The 21,251-nt window shown below is 38.3% G+C and overlaps 2 protein-coding genes across 8 annotated transcripts in view; one reads left to right on the top strand and one right to left on the bottom strand.

Moving 5' to 3' along the window:
- The window catches only part of LOC128259070 (regulating synaptic membrane exocytosis protein 2), a 77,385-nt gene that overhangs the window by 48,173 nt on the left and 7,961 nt on the right, over positions 1-21,251 (top strand). For 4 of the 6 annotated variants that reach the window (XM_052991206.1, XM_052991202.1, XM_052991203.1 and 1 more), the window contains 6 exons: positions 244-485; positions 7,517-7,641; positions 8,391-8,610; positions 8,765-8,829; positions 15,133-15,314; positions 15,840-16,576. In XM_052991206.1, the coding sequence (XP_052847166.1) occupies positions 244-485; positions 7,517-7,641; positions 8,391-8,610; positions 8,765-8,829; positions 15,133-15,314; positions 15,840-16,576 (1,571 nt within the window). The other 2 variants (XR_008268013.1, XM_052991208.1) reach the window with 2 other exon arrangements.
- On the bottom strand, positions 1,132-21,107 carry LOC128259077 (synaptic vesicle 2-related protein). 2 transcript variants are annotated; one of them, XM_052991217.1, is made up of 9 exons: positions 20,946-21,107; positions 20,560-20,884; positions 20,364-20,485; positions 20,048-20,309; positions 19,897-19,998; positions 19,723-19,837; positions 19,397-19,671; positions 19,211-19,338; positions 1,132-1,408 (listed from the first exon to the last, which is right to left on the bottom strand). In XM_052991217.1, the coding sequence occupies exons 1-9, from the start codon at positions 20,977-20,979 to the stop codon at positions 1,344-1,346; spliced, it is 1,428 nt and encodes a 475-aa protein (XP_052847177.1). In that variant the 5' UTR covers positions 20,980-21,107; the 3' UTR covers positions 1,132-1,343. The 2 variants fall into 2 exon arrangements, with proteins under 2 accessions (XP_052847177.1, XP_052847176.1); XM_052991216.1 differs by lacking the exon at positions 1,132-1,408 and adding an exon at positions 19,029-19,156.

The raw sequence follows: 21,251 nt of genomic DNA, 5'->3' as shown, positions 1-21,251 counted from the left end.
GTGTGGTCCAAAATAGTATGCAAGTATTTTAGCGACACAACGTGTCGTATGAGTAATTTTTTCGAATTTTTTCAGTCCATTGCGCAATGCCTTAAACTTAAAAAAATGGTTTGGTTTTACATACATTTACTGACCCCAAAATCTATTAATCTCCAGGCACAGATCTGTAACTTCAAACTATTCCTATAAATTATTTTGTAATATTATTTTAATGAACATACCTTTTAATATCCCCCTTAACAGCCCCGACATAGCGATGCTGCAAAATCGAGGCGCTCTGCCGGCGGTGCCGCCCTCCGCGATTCCGCCGCCCATGGCCTCGTTCACCGGTCCAAATCTCGAGGATTTGGAGGCGCCACGGCGACAGACATCAATGGACGGCGAGGCCATAAGGATCGTAATACATGACGTGGATTCGGGGCCGATTTGTGCATCTAAGCGGCGCATCATTCTGCGCCGGGATCCCACGGACAAGGCGCACCGCAGTGAGTTTTGGGGCTTAGGAACTAAGACACAAGGCACCGAAGACCTGAAGCCCCGGGGCTTAGCTTAATGTGTGCCTAAGATTGCGTGTGTGTGGGAGTGTGTGTGTGTGTAGGACTGTGCACTGGCGAAAATTCAGATGGTTTCTTAAAATACAAAAAACATGGGTTCACACTATCATCAAAGATTTGAAACAATGTTGATGAAATAAGATGAGTAACAATTAATTTTCCCTACTTATTTTATTGGTGTTGGTGCAGTTTACTCTTAATTCCTAAATGATTTAGCATAAAGAGAAGAGAAGAAAACTAATAGATAATAAATTCTACCCGATTGTCTTAAAACCGAACCAGCAATATTTTCAATATTTCTTTGTCAAGTTACTAAAAAACAAAATTGTCAGATATTTTTAAAATATATCGTTGGCGAAACAAAAAAAAAAATAAATAGATGGCTTGGGTCTTGGAAAGTGCTTAAAAGCTAGCCTAAACTTTAATGTTACAAACAGTAGTACATAGTTTTGATTTGTAACTACAAAAACTAAAAGAGTTAACTTTTTCTGTGCGGGAATGGGATTGAGTTCGGTTTGCTTGTCCGCTTCATCCGGCTTCGGTTGATGTCCTGCCCTTGGAACAGCACCGGAAATGGGCAAGTAAACAGGTACTCATTACAACGTTTGGTTATGCTAATTCGAGGGAGCAGCGGGTTCCATCCTGCGACGAAGTCGGTTGCGGACACCTTAATTCCCCACGCCAAAGTGCAGGGGCTACGGTTGTGGGCAAGGTGGCGTGGCAGGGATAATGTGGTTGGGTCCCCATGGACCCTAATGAAACCCAAAGCGGAAGCAGACTGGTAGCAGATTAAGCAACTGAGCGGATTTTATCGACATAAAGGCAGCGAGAGCTTCGAGTTCGGAGTTTCCACACTGAAAAAAAGAAAACCGTACAAATAAATAAATATATATACATATATATAAATATTAAATATAAAATTATAAAATTGAATGCTTTATAATACAAATATTTAATGTGTTCTATTTGATTTTAATGTCAATATATTGAGTTTTCAATTTTAATGCTAGGTTAGTAATGAAGTTGCAAAAATAAAAATCTGAATATAAAATATAAAATGAAAATGGGTAAATTGTTAGTAACCGCAATGGATAAAAATTAAAGCAAAAAATATTTAAATTGAGTCGTTTCATAGACTTTTTACGTTTTTTTTTCCAGTGCATGTGCAGCAGCAAGGACACCCTATACACACACACACACACACACACAAAGGACATTTAGCTGTTCGGCATTGTTGGCCAATGTCGTTTGGTAGTGTGTGTGTGTATGGTTTTTTTTCCCTCGCTTTGTTTCCCACTTCCTGTGGATGTATTTTAATTATATGCATTTTTGTTGCATACCTCAAGGGGCCAGTCAGTCCGGATACCAGGCCAAATGAATTTTTAATTATCGACAGCGGACTCGAAGCATAAAAATCAATACGAAAAAGTAACGTGGGCATTAGGATTCAAAGCAGAAAAAAATGTAAATGGGGCAGGGAATGGAAAACTTCATGCCTTGCTGGCCATAAATAATAATGCCCCCGAATGTTTGGCATATTCATGCATGCATGGCCTGCTCTCTTGGCCAGTTTCATGAACACATCCAAGTCGAATGCAATAAAAAGTGGCCAGGATGTTGGCCATTTTCCATTTGTACTAGCCAAAAAGGGGGGGAAATGTTCAACACTTAGATGCACTCTCGACCAGGGCAAAGCCAAATTTCGAATTTCAAAAGACTGCCAGAGAACTGGTAACCAGAAAACCAGGGGCAAAAAAGTGTTGAGGAGGTAGCAAATTTGAGCTGTGAGTTGCAAGTGAAAACTTTGCGCAAATAAAACAGTTGGAAGTGAAAATGGATTGCCAAATTCTTGGTAGTAATACGTTTGGTCAAGAATTTCCCGCTTTAAAGTAAGAATATCTACTGAGAATTGAGTTTTAGTAGTATCTTTAATTAAAAATTTATTTATATTTTCTGTAAAATTAAAATTTGACGCACTGCGAAGTGTATGAAATAAATCAGAAATGATTTTACTGATTTATATTACTTTCATTAGTTGAATATTTCCAGAACCAAACACACAAAAATTCTGACTTATTATTTCTTAATGTTCAATAAACAAATATATAAAAAAACCTATTTGTTAATATTTTTTGCCTTGCAATATTTAAGTATTCCCAGAACTGTCAATAAAATTTTACTTTATGAATTTCGTACAATGAAGAGTTCCTGGAAACTCCACAGCTCAGAGATGATTTAAAATTAAATAAAATAAAATTAAATAAAAAAAATCTTCATAGCTGTGAAGAAACGGCACTCCACAAACCACTCATAATTTCCTTGGAGTACGTGGCATTTAGTGGGATCTTGTGGAGAGCTCATAACGAGCGCCTATAATACCAATCAAAATAACAAGCCGTACACACAGTTTTTTCCCCTTTTTCCCATCGGTTAGTCACCTGTGCGACGTGCGCTTGCTAATATAAAATTTCAATTTGCATATCATGAAAAAATGTCAATACCCAACAAATACGCACAAGCAGCTGCAGCGGAATGTGGGTGGCCATGCTAGGCTATACAGCTGAGGTTAATTTAATAGTTTAAGGAAACGTCAACAAAAAATAGTTCAAAAGCCAAAGAAAATTTTATATTTTCAAGAATTTGACAACACAAAAATAATAAGAAAATTAAAATGCACACTTCAAATAACAATTATTTTGTAAAATATTTGTGAAAAAAATTTAATTGAAAAAATTGTTTTTTAATTTGAAAACCCATAAAGCTTTTTTTTATTCCTAACCAATGTCTAGATGAAAAATAAATAATTATTTTTTTATATTAAGATGGAAATTTTAAACATTTCATTTTTTTCTAAAAAACAAAAATATATTTAAATTTTGTTTAGCTATTTTATCTATGGGTAATATAGCAAAAGGTAAATTAAGAGAAAAAATTGTCTTGTGCCTTAGAATTTTAATTTTTTTTTTGAGATTTTTATTTCGATCTAGTACTATTTTTTGGCCCTCAACTGTGTCTGTGATATCTGGAGTTAAAACCCTCTCTCGAGGGCCTTGTCTATATATCCATGTGCCTGCTTAAGCCCGGCATATTTGATATGCAGCGAAGCAAGTGGAATTTTAATGTGCAAAACCATTTCCTTGCCGGTATTTGTTGTACACCTCCATCCGTATCCTTATCCTGGTGGCAAGACTGCCAGGACTGCGCACACATATACGCAGTATACAGTATGCCAGAATACTGCTTGTGGTTGTGGCAGCTGTGCTGCAATTTCGCCTTGATATATTGACTGAGTTTATGCCTTGTAATTTGAGCACTGCTGCGCTGCTCCACTCTGCGCCCTGAAGCAGGCTACACTTTTTGCATTAACTTTCGCAGGTGCATCTACATTAACACGCTGGTGAGCTTAATTAGCAGCTGCAATTCGCATGGCTAATTAGGCTTTGGATGGCTCCCTCTTCATGTAATTCAATGGCTTCCAGCAAAGTCTTCAATTATGCATCGCTTTAAGTGTTCCGATAGCGACTGTTAATCGTGTTTAAAGGTCCAGGTGTAGTTCCAAATGGCGTCCTAGCACGCCTAATGAAATTTTATGCAGCCTCATGAGCTTCGCTCACACACACTATCCATTTATTGCCACGAATCACGAACTTTGGGTTTTTGGCATTGCGTGCTTAGTTTTCTGAGCTACAGGTGGCCATGTGCCACGCCTCCTTTGGCCCCATAACATCAAACTGTTCGCTTGACTGCCGTTTCATAGTTCTCCTCCTCAAAATTCTCTCAAATCGAGCCATGTTCCTTTATGGTACACAGAGAAAAATAAAGAAGGTATTTGTATAGCCAAGTTTAAAGTCATAGGCATTAAAAACAGTCTTAAAACCTCCCTTTCTTCACTTAGTTTGGCACGAATAAATGTTCAAAAGGATCATATTGATATGAGCTGTGAAATTAGAGATTAAAAATGGTTTGCAAATTCTGGGACTCTTTATCAATTTAATATTGTTACCTTTTCAAATTTAGGCAGAAAAATGAAGAATAAACTCTAAATAGTTGTTGTTACCCTTTACATCGCACATTTTTACTTACAAGATCGAAATTATAATAACGATTCTGTTTCAAATAAAGCTGACATTTTTGTCCGTGTCCGTGCCAAAGGATGCCCCTTGTCTTGATTTTGTTTATTAGTTTAGCCCACTGAAAACCTGATAGCCAGGACATAAGTGTACTATCTTTGCCTGTCTCTCGCTGTGCTAGTTTAATTAAGAGCCAATTTTTATGGCAGCTGATAGAAGCCACTAAATCGCTGTCGCTCATGACTCCATGACTAGTTTCCAGTCTCCTGCCCCAGCAGGAAAAGGATGTAGCAGGAAAAAGGTGTCCTGGGACGTCAGGATGCCTGGATGCAGGCAGGTGTGCATCGATTAAGTCGTTCAATGTGTGTCAGCTAAAAGTTTGCTCACTTAATGCCATTACGAGGATGTGGAGCATGTTTTTGCCAGTCAGAAAGGATGCAAGGAAATGGCACAAATTAAAAACTTTCCAAGGGATCTCCAGGAATAAACTTTAAAGGCAGAACTTAAAAGGTTCCATTTAAAAAGGAAAATCTTTCTAGTCTCTGATAGGCTTAAGCCAGTTAAAGGGTATAGGCTTTCAAACTTAAAGTTGTGGGCCGGTAATGACCTACATATATACAAATGTTGATTCAATTTGCCAGCATGTTTACGGCCCTTGGCCAACAAAAGAAACGGACACCCCAAAATTGGAATAAACCCTTGGAATACCCGACCCACTGTTGGCCATAAACAACACACCTTTGTGTGTGCGGCTGTGAGCCCGGCTTATTAAATCCCAATGATGGCCACATAAAAAATCGTTGGCCATCCGGCAAACAAATTGTATCATAAAATGACTGGCCCGCCCGAGAATGCCAAATAAGCACGGAAAACGAAAAAAGGCCGGCGGACATTGGGCAGCGGACCAACAATGAGACAAAGAACTTTGGACTTTGGGCAGGGCCAAAACAAGGACCTCACCTCCACTCATGATTTTTATGGCCAAAACGAATCGAAAATTTCACTCAACTTTATGTTAAGTGCGGGCTTTAAGGCAAATGACTGCACTTATAAAAGAGTTGAGAGAAATCTTTGAAACTTGACAAAAACTTAAACTAAACATATAATGTTTGTAAATTTAAGAAACCAAGAAGAAATTTTCTACATTTTTCAGAAAAATACATGTTAGTTTTCGGAATTTTGAGCGACATATACATTTTCTGTTGTTTTTGTTGAATTTTTTTGAAATTTTAAATTTTTTTGAAATATAAATTTAAATTGTTACATAATATATATAGATATTTTTTGGCGATAGAAATTGCATCTTTTGTGATTAACTAAAAATAATTAAAATTATTCCAGTTTTTAATTTTTTCCCCAAACAGTAAAGAGTTTCAGAGTACCTACAAAAAGACTTTAAGACAAACAAAAAAAGAAACAAAATAATTAGGCAAGAAAAATGTAAAAGCAAATAAATTTTATTGTTATTAAAAGGTATATTAACAACAATAAAATGTATTTGCTTTCACGTTTTTCTAGGCTTAATTGATTTTAGGTAAACCTTTTTTTGAGTGCATCAATCGCGATTTATCCAAAAACCGTGGCGTCATCGAATAATCTGGCCGTTTTCCTTACTGTCAGCAAAAGGATTTGCGTTTTATTTGTATCGCTTTTATTGCAGTCTTAAGGCGAGGGTCGGGAAAAACTTTTGATTAAAACACACTCAACAAACAGCGGGAAATGGGAAATGGGATGGGAAAATGTCGCCTTATCCTAATCGGGTATCAATGCGCCTGAATCAACAGCCCAGACGGATGCGCAACATTTTATTGCATACTGGCCAAGTTTGCCTCCATTTCCTGCGCAAAACTTGGACCTGCCAAGCTGTCCTTCCGGTGGATCCAGATCTCCTCGTCCTTCGTCCTTGGTCCTTCGTCCCACTCACACACAGACTTGGATCCCTGGAGAGAGCTCACCTTGGAGACACAATTTCATTGTCATTGCTACCCCGGTGGCTGGTTAACTTTCCTGGCCATTGTCTGCAATGCCCGTCCTACGGCGGCGGAAATCCGCTTTCCCAAGTTTTCGGTGCACAAATTGTTGAAATTAGTTTTCTGGGCCAAATGATAAGTACCTGAAACCGAACTGCAGCCCCCCAAAATTGCAATTTAATTAATTAAATTGTTTTCACGCTGCAAGCGAAATCTCTCACTTTAAAACCAGCTTGCAAACTGAAGAATTCTGTTTGTTAAAATAATTTTACTAAACAAAAATGTAATCGGTTACAACAAGTAAAACTGTCTAAAACACTTCGCCACTAAAATTTTTCAAAATTGCAATAATAAGTTCAATATTTTCATTAGTAGTGTTTTTTTTACTCAAGATATAAATGTAATCGGTTTTACCAAATAAAGGAAACAAAGTATCAGTGTGCTGTAAAACTGTCTAAATATTTTTTTAAGCCAAGTAAGAAGTCTGCTTTAAAGCACTTTGCCACTTAAATTGTTATAAATGTCCTGGGGGTCAAGTTTATGTTGGAGAAATAAATTTATGTCAAATTTGGGCGAAAGAAAAATACTGGAAAATCCACAAAAAAAAAAATCGCTGACTTGGCAAAAAAGTAGAATAAAAAAGAGAACTTAGCAGACACAAACACAAACAGGGCGGGCGACATGGCGTATACGCAATGTTGGTTTTCGTTTGTGACTTGTGGCACTGACACTGCAAAGTGCAAATGAAATCAACGCAAATTGTTGCCACATGCCCGAAATTTGTATCTGTATCTGTTAGTACGTGCCTAGTCGCAGTCGCCGATTTTTGGTCCAGTTCAAGAGCCTTATATCCTCACTATTGATTATTCGACTATGTGCGCTGGCTGGCTCTTATTAAATCTGACATTGTCTACTCCGGCAGCACGTGGCTTTGGGATGCGCGTCGTCGGCGGAAAAACGGGAGCCGATGGCCGTCTGTTTGCCTACGTTGTGTGGACCGTTCCAGGAGGAGCGGCCGAGAAGAACGGCCTGCAGCAGGGCGACAAGGTGAGTGTGGTTTGGGTTTTGATGTGGGTGTGGGTGTGGGTGTGGGTGTGGCTATTAATGGGTGGTGTTTGGGCCAGTCCACTGACTTGATTGGTAGTGGCTCAAAGGGTGCTGAAGTGCGGCCAACCGCAGTGCACACTCGGACAGATGTCAGCCCTGAATTAATAGCACATGATTGATGATTTTCGGCACGGCACATTGGCAATACACTGCAACAAGTCATATTGCATACACATTTATATTTCAGTTTTATTTTCAAAAAAAAATACATTTTTTAGATCGACAATATAACACCTGTCTAAATAAAACTATTAGAAGCAAAATTCACTGAAAACCAAGTTTAAAGATTGATTTTCATTTTGTACCTGGGCTAAGTACTTTGTTCAAACACTTTTACATAACTTTTATACAAATTTACACACTCGTTAAGAAAAAACAATAATTTGAAGTAATAATGTAGGGAGAGTTTATTATTTTAAATAACACATTTTATTCGCAATACTTACAGATACATGCATAAGCTTTCGACAAAAAAATATTATTTACATTGGAGTTAAAGGAGAACTGTATTAAAATTCATTTACATTTAAGGCAATAATATTTTTTAATAATATATTTTATTTAATTTATTGGCACATATTGTAGAGTTTAAGCTTATAGAAACATAGATTTTTATTAGACTGACAATACTTTGAGACACTGCTTATTATATTAGTTTTGGAATCTTACCCAATGTACGTCACCCGCAGATACTCGAGTGGAACGGAATGTCGCTGATCGACCGGAGTTTCGAAGAGGTGTGCTCCATCATGGACCGAACCGGGGACATTGTGGAGCTTTTGGTGGAGCATGCCACGGACTTCCGAATGTGCGATCTGTTCGACGAGAACCTGCCGCCCGGAAACGCCGGTGGTCAGAGCGGACCTCGGCGATCCGGAGACGGTCCCGTCGGACTTGGCCTCATAGCGGGTAAGCTATGTTATAAGTTCCCTATAACCTATACATACCTATGTACCTATATACCCTGTAAGTAAACAGCTATGACATTCACATAATTTTCATTTGTTGCTCTCGTTTTCCTGTTACTTCTTTTCGCGACCAAAACGAAATAACGCAAAAACAGAACCCGAAACCACCACAGACAAATCACCAGCATCGCCAACTAGACGGAAATTACCAAAAACTCCGGTATAAAACTATTTCGTTTTATTCATTCATGAGTAAGAGAACCTAAGCTGCATCAGCAGCAGCAGAGGAAATGAACATACTATATATTGATTTAAAGATACTACCTACTACCGCCTAAATGAGAACACACCGAGCTATATGTGCAGCAGCAAGCCAAACCCAACCAAACCAAAAAACCAAAATCAAAACCAAAACCAAAAACTGAATACCAAATGCATACTATATACAATATATATATAAAGTAGCTATTAAATGCAGCTTAAGCATTTGCAGCAGTTTTCCACACGATTTCAGCTTTCACAAAGTGCTCACGAAATGAATTGAATTGAACCTTCGTACTTGATTGCAGCTTCCATGCTATATACTATATATAAATATATTTATATATAAATATACCTACTCGTATAAAACTCACCTTTTCTAGTCACTGATTCAACGATTTCTTTTGACCTTTTCGTTTTTGGTAACACATTCATACCCGATATTTACCGTAGCTAACTGAGTAATATATATATATATATATTTCCTGATTTCTATGTGTTTCCTCATGATTTCTTTTCGATCTTATTTTCTTTGATATTTTCACTACAAATTATGATTACTAACCATGCGAAGTGGATAAATGTGTTCATTGCTATATTCTTTGTCATATAACCACCAGATGTACTTACATTCATTTATTTTTCGGTGTTGGTAGAACTTAGTGATTTCGAGAAACAACAAAAATATATTACTAACATGCCCAACTAACGTATATATACCATATAGACGGTTAAATAGCCACTAAGCGATATATTGATAGGATGAGTGGATGCTCAAGGAGGTGAAGGATATCGATACAGTCCGTATGGTATCCCTTTTTCATTTCTAAAAGTCTGTTTTTCCTTGGTTAAAACCTTCTTCTTTGCGGGCAATCCAATTGCCCCGGGATCACAGTAAGAAAAAAGCACCAACAATAGGGTTTTAAGATATAAACAAGTTTTAACGTAACATTCGTGTCTATGATATTTCCATTTGAGAAACGAATTTTGAGCTACTCCCCGAAACAAATCAAACCGCTTGTGTAGAACCCATCTCTAGGCTCTACGAATCGATACAATAATAACAAAGGAACAAAAGACCTACAGAGAATCACTAAACTAAAAAAGAACAAATGTAAAGGCTCAGCTTGGGCCAGTTATAATATATAGTTTATAGATAAACCGAAATCTTTATAAATGTTACTAGTGCAAATTTGTAGCGAACAGAGTTTAACAAAATTTGTGTGTGTTTTAAATGTTATTGACTTTATAGTATATATATATATATATATGCGTAATCGTAAGCTAAATCGATAAACTAAACAAATTGGACAAACCAAAAAAAAACAAGAAAAAACACAAAAATTAGTAGTTTGTTGTTGAAATGTTTAAGTGTGTTTTTAAGCCAAAGTACCCGAAAAACCTTATATACTATATGTATGGTACACGACTAAAGTCCGAGAGTTGTGCGCTTTTTAGACCCCGTACTCTCTCCATACTATATATGTCAGTGTTAGAGCTGTGTTTGTAAATGTCAAATCGAAATTGAGAATGAAACTGAAACTGAAACTGTAAGTGAAAGTGAGTTGGACAGAGAAAGCGGAAACGGAAACGAAAACGGAAACGGAAGTGAAGGGGAAGCCCACCTACATATAAACATATTTAAGAAACACAATAACGAAGTGCTAAAATCCGAGCAGATGGATGAGTTTGAGAATCATTTTCAAATAGCTAACTGAATTTACTCGTTTACCTTATAACACTTAAACAACAGATGCTTTGTAGCTATGTAACTCCTGTCAGATGGGTGATAACTTAACATTGATTTCGATCACGACACTTTGTATAGACCTACCTACTTGAAATCATAGACGTAACTATAACTGTAACTCTAACTGTAACTAATACCTGTAAAACATGTACTAAATTTATATAAAAAACCTTTACAAAAGTCACTTGGGCAGGTGCGGAGGTCCCTGAAAAGGAGCTCCCTGTGAGGTGGAAATGTGAAATAAACAAAACTGATGAAATTTTTTAAGATTATAGTACATACATGCACTAACCGCGCAGCTCGAGGTTGAGAAATTGATTTGAAAACCAAACCATATGTATACACTTACAACTCTTCGCTATACGATACTTAAATATATATCTATATACAACCAGTTAATAGTCACTAATGCGTATACCAGCATACCAAAATGTGCTAGAAGCCTAACAATCTAAATCTGAAAAAAAAATGAAAATCGGCTAACAAAAGAAATGTGAAAAATAAAGTCTCTCTATTTAACTGCAAAACAAAAACGCACCGCGTGCAAACAATTGAGAATCTCTCTTCTTGCCTGGACTTGCTTTATATCCTTTCGCAGCAGACCCGCATATCCGTAAATCCGCAGAACTCAGCCATCAGCCATCCGCCATTTGCCGATTTGCCACCCAACCCAACCGAAGCCATCAGTCAAATGGTAAATGAACAAAGCAACTCTAATACAAGTACCCTGTACAGAAAAACCCAGTAAATGGGGGTGCCAAAGAAGTAACTACGCTTTTGAAATCATTCAGAAAGGTGTCTAAAAGTATGCAGTGAAATAAAGAACGTCGCATGACGTTACAAATACCGGTTTAACCATATATTGTTGCATACTTTTAGGCACTTTTATAAATGGCTTCGAAACCTTAGTGACTTCTGCGACAAGTCCTTAATATATATAAATATACAGACCCCAACCTTTGTACAGTTTTAGCACCCAGTAACCTTAGAGTACAAAAACTATTTATAATTATTAAATACCAGTGTAACATAGCTAGGTTCTATAAGATACTTTTGTAAAGACCCCCTTCCAACCAGTCAATATGTATTGTAAAGTGCGCTTTCTCTTGTTTTTTGTTTTATTTTTTATGTAATGCAGCATTACAATTTGCGTTTGTTTTCGCCTTGGTTCCATTTTATTTATTACGTATACGACCTGTTTTTCTCTCCTGGTTTCCTGCTGCCGCCACGCTGTGTCCCCTGTACACAATTTCCACTTCCACCTCTCACTCTCTGTCAATTTATGAGCTTTTGTTTGGCTTTCGCTTAGCAAATGTTTACCTTCACTTTCGTCTCGATTCCACCGCTTCGTTTCGTTTGGTTTTGGATCTGTATCTGTCTGTTCAGTTTGGCTTTGCATAATAACCAACTACTCTTTAATTATGCCGCTCTCCCGTAAAAAAAAACTATATACAATATATATATCTGCGAACCATATATAGTGTCGTATTTGTTTGTCTTCCGAAGCGAAGCCCTGTACCATACATATTAATACACACACTTTCCGAAACGAATCCTTTTAGTTTGCATTTTTATATCCGTCGAAACAAAGCTTATTGTGCGCTAATGTACCTGATGTTCGTGTTTAGATAGAGACAATCTACTCAGGTTTTTTGCCAGCAGGAAATACACTTTTGTCCAGGGTCACAGTACAAAAAAAAAAAAAAAGCACACAACAACACACTACTTTTTCGGTTGTATATTTTTTGGGTTTGCCTGATTTGCGATTCCATTTGAGTTGATTTCCTCTTAGATTCCTTGAGTACATCACTTTGATTTGTTTGCATTTTGCCTAATTTGCATAAAGCCTACGCCTAAGTTTGACTAGCATTTAGTGGCTCTTGAATCTTGAATCTTGAATCTTGAATCTTAAACCGATTAGCATTTCTCCTCAAAACGACAACTAAAATCACTTACGAATATATACAATACTACCTACTATAAATAACAACATGTGCTGATTGTATACGAACTCAATTTTCATTTCCTGTACAACCAATGTAACCCCAGCTGGCACGAGTTATGGCTATAAACAGAAAAATACCAAAAGAAAACAAATCTGATACCTCAAAAAAAGCGAGGCGAACCAGAACAACAACCGAATAAAACCGAAACAAGCTAAATATATGTACAAAATTAAAACCAAAACAAAGAACCGAGATTAATACGACTGTCATCAAATTGATTGAGCTGTGCTGATTGATTGATTGATCCAATCTGATCTGTTAACCCACAACATATGCATATGGCTCTCTAAAAGCATAATCAATTCGATTTGAAAGCAATAGAAGCTTGTCTTTGTTTCCTCCTGTAAATATCTGTTAAATGTAGCATATGGCATATATAATTAGTGTTTAATTTTTTGTATATATTTTTGTGGCCCACCTAGAGTTGTCTATGTGTGTTTTTCTATTTACTTGGCATGTCTCTCTTTATTTATTATTCATACGCAACTTTTGCGGCTAACTTTTGTGTCACTTTGAGTTATGTATCTACCGGGGAAAAAGTTGAAAAACTTTCGAGACCCAAAAACCAAAACCAAAACGGGGCAGGTGTCAAGTGGGCGGTGACTTTTGTCTTGCCAGCAACAGGTGCTGTCGCCCTTTAATTGACAGCTGGGAGGCATAAAAAGCGGGCAAATGTCGAAAATTAGAAAACTTTTGCCAAGCAATTCAGCCTTTTTCGTCATTATTATTATCGACGAAGACGGGCAAAGGACTGAAAAGTTTTCAAGTGCTTAGGCTTTTATCGCCGGCGCCTGCCTTCTGATAAACTCCAATAATCCCGCAAGTACATGTGCCTGCTTACCTGTAGATAAAAATAAACATCCCCACAACACACCTTCCCACGCATTTATGAGGCAGTCCCAACACGAATTCGATTTCCACAGATGAAAAGTGTGCGGCATAATGTAATATATTTCTTTTTCGCTCGTAAAAAGAAAAAAAAGTTACCGAGCAACAGTTTTGGCATGTTTGTATGAAAGAGTGTGTGTGTATGTGTGTGGGCTCCATTTCCGCTCACAACACGTTATTGCAATATGGCGGCTTCCGCTGCAGATCCGCCATTGGCGAACGGTAAAAGGAGAAAGTCAATTCGGCTGTGTTGTTGCTGCTGCTGCGCATGAACACGCCATGAATATGTTATTACCAACTACTAGGACACGGAAAAAAAGTAGCCAAACCCAAGGGGAATTAAAATCATTCGCACCTAATGGGAATAATGTACTTTTCAAAAAGCTTATCACAACATTGTTTGGAAAAACAAGCTGTTGAATACTTTTGCTCGAGTTCAAAGAATTTGATGTCTAAGTGCTAGGAGAAAGTGTGAAGTGGTAGAATATTAAATAATGAATAACAATAAGCGAGATAAGCTTACAATAGACACAATAAATATTTATCATACTATTTGTATTTTATGATAAACTATTGTCATTTAAAATAGTTGAACAAAATGTGATAAATATTTATCATTTAAATACATTTAAATATTATGTTTAAAACTATTGTCATTCAAACTTATTCAAATATTAGGTGATAAATATTTATCATACTCATAGTTATTGTTTATGTATTATTTTATAATTTATTTTCATTCGAACTGGTTTAAAAATATGTGGTCTTGACTGGTAATAGGGTATTTAGCCTTGTGTAAATTAATCATGAGATTAGGTATTAAATTGAAAGTTGTAAAGTTGTAAGTTTCAAATGGAATTAAACGCAGGTGGGGTTTTTTCTTCGTGCACTTCTATGGTATATCAGTAACATAGTGGTAGTTTCAGCCACAAGTACGGCAACAATCGCAGGACCTTCATGCGCAACTGCACCGCAATGACTTCCGTTTTGGGGCACACAAAACACTAGACAGAATGCCCCCAGCAGATTGCATTTGCGGTCCTCTTTGTTTATCTCGGTGCATGTGTGCATGTGTGTTTTGCCTTTTGTAAATAGAAAGCACATGTGCTCCAGTGTGCGAGCATCATAATTTGCATTATATTTATGTGTGCCTGCTTTTCAGTTTCGTATTTCGCATTTCGTATTTCGTATTTTGTGTTTTTCCCCGAGGGGAACGCGTTGCAATTTAACTGGCATGCTCTAGAGTCTACCACCCACTACGCCCTGCCACCATCCCTTCGTTCTCACTCGTTTAATTAGTTTTATTTACGTTTTGATTGCTTTAATTTGTTGTTCAGTTATGTACATTGTACACACACACACGCCACGCCACACATTCAGAACACAACAAAAAAGCGAAATATATTTGCAGAAAACATGCCTACCGAACAACTGTAAATAGGCGAGGCTAACAAAATGCTTTTGTTTAGGCACTAGGCTGATAAATCTAGACATATACTAAATATAAATATATATAGATATATATATTCTTAGCAATTGTTAAGAATTAAATAGCGGCAGGCATTCGCACCACGAGCTGTTGTGAACCGTGAACTAACGAGATTTTTGATCGCCACAGGAGCAAATTGCCCGCGAGAAGCTGGTCACCGGAAGGGTCCAGATCCAGGTCTGGTACCATGCGGAGCGCAACGAGCTGGTCGTCTCCCTGATGGCCGGCGATGATCTGGCACTGCGGGACGAGGCCTACGGACATGGAAATTTGCCGGAGGCATACGCCAAAGTCCGCATTCTCCCCAAATGGTAAGTAAGAAGGAACATATTTTATCCCCGATAAATATTATGACACCCTTATTTATTAAACATGGTTTATGTTCACTATCCATAAAACAAAAAAAAGTTTTAATAATCATAGTAGGAGCCTAAAAACAGAGACCTTTATACGATTCAAATTATTGTTCAGAAGAACAACTTTAGTATTTTAAAGTCAAGAAAAATTAGCAATAAAAAAATTTAATTTAAAACAAAAAGAGAAAATGTTTATATACAAATATTGACCCACAAACTCAAATAATTAAGGTTCCTGCTCAAGCGCCATATAAACTTTAGAATCATTTCGTTTTATTTGTGTTAAGCATTATAAAATAAATTACTAATACTTATACTTTCTAAACATGTTAGCACACATACAGAAGAAATAAAAGTACCTGTGTGGTCATTTTAAAGCCGGTTTTTGTGAACTCTTGTAGGAAATATATTAAAGGCAAAAATAAAAATAAATATAATAGACTTTATAATTAAACGATTAAATTTGTTTTCCCTTTTCAGCGGTGATGGCAGCGTGCAGCAAACGGAGGTCAGCCGACCCACGCAGAATCCGATTTGGAACGCCACGCTGACCTTCGGTCATGTGAAGGCCGACACCTTGATGGATCGCTACATAGACATCCAGCTGTGGGACTTGGTGCCCCACACGGAGTCCATTTTCCTGGGCGAGTGCAGCATTGAGTTGCAGCAGGCCTTCCTCGACGACCAGGCCATCTGGTGTCGGTTGGAGGACACGAAGGGTCTGCGTGGCATTAGCATAAGCAAGTCGCCAAGTGTTTCGCCACGGGGCTCCATTGCGGCCGGAGCTGGGGCACCCAGTGGCGATGTGACCCGACTCCTGCGACGCGACTATAACATGCAGCGCTCCAACTCCGATGATGTAGACTCCATCGGAGATGGAACTTCGCTGCTGCATCCGGATCACGCCTATATAGCCGGCTCGCGACGCGGCTCCTCGCAATCGGAAACCATGGAGGTGGAGGTCTACCAGCTGGGCAAGGACTTCTCGCGCTCATTGCCGGGCTCGCGTCGATCGAGCTTCCAGGATGCCGAGAAGAATCGGCTGGAGGAGGACGCCATGGCCACGCCGCCCACCTCCTACTTGGTGGGCCGGCGCCGTTCGTCCGTGGCTCGACGCGACCCGGATGAGATCTTGAAATCCTTGAAGGCTGTCCGCGGCGAGCTGGGGCGCACCATGAGTCTGGGCACCGAGCAGCACAAGCGCATCGGATCGAGACGTGAGTACAGGGGACTTACGCTTAAGATTGGTCCTTCGGAAAAGCAGATTAAAGTGACATGGCGTAATTCCCAAGAACATTATACAAAAAAAAAACAATATTTTGAAGACTATAAAGATTTCAACATTTAAACTACAAGCATATTTTCATAAAAGTTTTAAAAGACTTCCGAAAAATCAAATGCATTTTTACATACACTAAAATAGGATCAAAGGTATGTGAGTTTAAAAAAAGACTTAATAATATATATTATACTGAACAGACATTATTGTTGACCTATCACGATCAATTAGGGTCAATGTTCATGGGAATTATGTTATGTGAGCAGAATTCGGTGAAAACCAGAGATTGGTTAAATGAAACATTTACAATTGTTATGATTTCGTCTACCACCAAACCGAGATCTAAAACACTCACTGCAAGAGATCTCTTGCTGCCTTCTGTTTTCTATACGCTATATTCCTGTGTCTCTATGCATTTCCTTTAAATCCCCACGAAAACCTCAACTCTGCCTTGCTGCTATATGCTATATGGACACCCATTTAATCTGACACTGCATCTTACACATACTATATGCTATTTACCACTGTCTCTATCTCTCTAATGTCTTCTTCCATATCTTTCCCACTATTAGCCACAATATCGGTGTCGCATTATCAAAGCTTTGACACACCCTACACAAACTGGACAAAACACTAAAATTAATTAAAGCCAAAAGCAAATAAACTAACGCATAAAGCACTAACTAAAACCACTTGTTTAAAGCCCTCAGCACCTGTCAGTACTCGTAATTCTGTTTTGCTTAATCCAATGAAAAGGGCTCACTCTCGAGTGGCCAATCACCAACCAAAAACACCACACTGCAAGCCACAAATGGTAGAAAACCAAAAACTATAAACCGAATACCTAAAAAAACCTTTGTAAATTATACAAGAAACCAAAAATACAGAATACGAATAACTGCAAATTGAGCTTAGCAGCAAGTATTTAAGCAATGTAAAATGCATTAAAGCAAGACTACAGTATGTACCACACTAGAAACACCACCAAAAAAAAACATCACTCACCACTGGTAAGAATGCAAAATGAACTTGAGTTGAGATTGAGATTGAGATTGAGTTGCGTTTGGCATTTTGGTTTAAGCTTGCCATCTTCTTTTTCTACCTTAATTAGCGTCATACACCTGGAATTCTTGATTCCAGCTGTAGCTGCATGCAAGCCACTTAATTAACGCCCACTTTTACACACAATTACTTAGTAGCATATCCGTCTATACATGTATATATAATATATATAGTATAAAATGTACTCGCATGCATGTTAGCGAGCTGCGAAAAAGCCGAAATCTCATTACACACTCAGCCAGGCTCACGTACATTCTTGATAATCCACTGAAGGTTGAGTCCCAGGAAACATGGGAAAAACTTGGGCTGGGGCTTATTTAAGCTTATTGATGCTGTTTTCACAAAGAAAAAAAAGTTGCCAAAAAAATATATATGTGCCAGCGAACAAAAGCCAAGCAAATTTGCGTTTAAAATGCAAAGCTCAGAGGGGGAAACCTTCTTATTACCTGTTGGCTTTTCGCAACAGTTCGCCGCCCTCATAAACCCTTCAACGCTCCGTCGAAATAGCTCAGCCTTGAAATTAACTTTGCAAAGGCGAAATATGAAAACTCACAGAGTCAGAATCCCAAAAAAAACGCGATAACATAACAAAGCTAAAATACGTATTTCCCAGAGCCACAAACAAGCCGTTAAATATGAAAATAAGCAGCGTCTGGAAAAAGTTCTTCACATATAGGTAGGGATATACATATATATTTATATGTGTTATCCATATATATATATATATATATATATATGCTGTATGCGGAATTGACAGCTCAATTCTCACTGGGGAACCTGGCTGCCACTGCCAAGTAGATGTCCCTATTATTGTCCTTGCTCAGCAAAAAGTTGGCTGTCTCTGCCAATATGTTTTCTCGTTTTCCCTTCCTTTCGATTCGATTTTCTTTGCTCGACAGTTATTATTAAGCCGCTTAGCGATTGCCTTGCCTTCCGTTTCCGTTTTGCCTTTTACGCACATTCATATCCGCTGGGCTCAAGCACACACAAAAAAAAAATATTTAAAAAAATAAAAGTCTATACAACGCAGCTGTCGCCAAGTTTATTTGACGTTTATTTTATTTTTGGCTGGTGCACGAAAAATATTTGAACTTTCGCCATAATCCTTTTCCCCCATCAAATTTGTACTTCGTGCTGTGCGCCCAATTGATTGAATGATTGATTGACTGATTGGCAAGGCCGATGGGGGAAAACTCATTGCCGGGAACCTTGTCATTTGCCAAAAAGTTTTAATGAAGCATATCTGTCATATAATTATGCATATCACGTCTGCCAAAAGTTTTGTGAACCAGAGGTTATAAAATATCTAAATAAACCTAAATGTTGTTTTTTTTCTTATAGAAAGGCAGAAGTTTATTTTATTTACAAAGTCATATATAGGTATTACATTACTTGTGCTGTATTAAACTCCTGATTTTATAGTCAGATGGTAAAATGAGTACTAGAATGCCGCAAACTATAGAGATTTCCTTTGTGAAGAAAGTAAATTTAAGTAAAAGGATTTGCTTACCTATTAGTACAAGAATGAGGAGATTGAAGGTGACATAGCAGATTTTCGAAAGGGTTAAACCCACATACAAACTGGTTACTAGAACGCCTCCACGTCCCATCATGCTGATAAGAGCAAAGGCCTTTCCCCTGGAAAAACCAAACTTTAAGGGAACAATATACATTAAAAGATATAATAGAACTTTACCTGAGGTGAGTGGGAACGAGATCTATGAGCAGGGAACTCGCCAACCTGAGGCTACACAGGGGCGGATCGATTAGGGCGAAAAACCCAAGCAGTATCAGGTCAGAATGATTCATAAAGTTCAAGGACACGCATCCAGCAATGGAAATAAGGATATAAATGACCATAACCACTCGACGCTTGAGACGAATCAAGAGAATGCTCGTGAGTACGAAGAGCCCAAGCACAACGAAACCATGGGTAATTGGAGCAATCATTTTATCATAGCCCAGTTCACACTGTCAGGAGAAATGAGTAAAAGCGATACCGACCGCAACATCTAAACCTACCTCTAGAACTTCTTGCGGACGAAAGTCTTTTATGTGTTTACAAATCGTCTTCTGCTCCTCCACCTGATGAGCAAGAACTCTGATTCGCAGCATCCAAGTGGGCAAGGCAAACCCTCTGTAAAATGAAAAGTAAATTAGAATAGTAGTGTTAATTGAATAAAATCTTTAACTCACATTCCACTCAGGCTGAAAAAGATGTAGAAGAAAATGCACATGAACTTCAAATGCCTGGTCATCAGAGTCTTGGTATCGTGACAACGGTCTGTAGCCGTTAGCCTGGTTAAAATAAGATTATCATGGGAACTGGATCAAATCAAATCCTTACGAGTCGCGCAGGCGAGGCTGTGTGAGCGAGTCCACTCCCAAACTGGCCAGGGTTACCTCCTTGCCCCTGTTCATCCGGCAGACCTGCTCCATGACCTTCATGGCCTTCTCCTGATTGCCAATCGACAGGTAGTATTTGGGACTCTCGGGCAGGAGAACCATCAGGAACAGTCCGATGATGCCAGGGATCTGGTTACAAATGAGCAGGATGCGCCATCCACGAATGGGTTTCATTTTCAGCGGCAACAGGACACCGGCCAGCGCTAAGGAAAAGGGGAAATCTGCACATCTGAAGAGGGCAGTGAATCGATTCTTACACGGCACATATATCATACTCAGACCGATGGCATAGCTCATAATGTTCTGTACCTTGGGGCGCAGGGAAACCTTTGTAAACTCACTCAAGTAGGTCATGATACAAACCACATTACCGGAGATACTTAGCAATGACAAAAAAAAAATTAAATATAAAAAAAAAAAGATAAAAGTATAGGGTTAGTCCTCTCTACTTACAAAAAGCCCGCCAAAGTTCGAAAGGCCCAAAAGGACCAGAACTCCGGCATGCAAGCCGACAGCAAGGACAAAAAGTTCGCGGTCAGGCCCGCCAATACGAGCACTTTCCGCCTTCCATACTCATCCGATATTTCGCCCCACAAATAGCAGGATATCATTTGGGAGCCAAAGTTTCCGGACACCAGCCAGGCCACTCGGTGATTGACGATGTCCAGCTCACAACTGGCCCCGGCAATCACTACCCCAAAGCCCAGTTGCTCGTTGCTTATCCACATTTGAATGATAAGGCAGGCCAACAAAATAATGTACTGCATCTTGCCGAAACCTGCGAACCACAGACCACAAAGATCAGGCAACAGAATTATCCGCTTAGGCGCAGGACTTACCCAGCTTGTTAAACACTTCATCTATGTCATTCATCTTTGTGGGCAGTAGCTAAAAATCATTTTTGTGTAAATATAAAATAATATAAAATTTAGCCGACTGAAAAACAAATACGAATTGCTTAGAAAGCTACCAAAAAATGAAAATTTGTATTAAAAGATATACGGAGAACACACATGAATTTAAATGAAACATAAATATGGATTGCTGCGAAAACTCGAAATTACCGTAATGTAATGAATTATTACATATCGGGTTATTCCTACCACCAGATTTTCAATGATCAACTCCATTAAGGTAATACAGAT

This window comes from Drosophila gunungcola (assembly GCF_025200985.1).
Source record: "Drosophila gunungcola strain Sukarami chromosome 3L unlocalized genomic scaffold, Dgunungcola_SK_2 000005F, whole genome shotgun sequence".
Classification (NCBI taxonomy): domain Eukaryota; kingdom Metazoa; phylum Arthropoda; class Insecta; order Diptera; family Drosophilidae; genus Drosophila; species Drosophila gunungcola.
The sequence above is the reverse complement of the archived record's forward strand: the minus strand, read 5'-3'. Positions and strand labels throughout refer to the sequence as shown.

Coding starts and splice junctions, on each gene's coding strand:
- LOC128259077 (XM_052991216.1), bottom strand. CDS start 20,979: ATGAATGACATAGATGAAGTGTTTAACAAGCTGG. Junction 20,486..20,559: donor CGAACTTTGGCGGGCTTTTT/GTAAGTAGAGAG, acceptor GTCATTGCTAAG/TATCTCCGGTAATGTGGTTT. Junction 19,999..20,047: donor CAGCCTCGCCTGCGCGACTC/GTAAGGATTTGA, acceptor TATTTTAACCAG/GCTAACGGCTACAGACCGTT.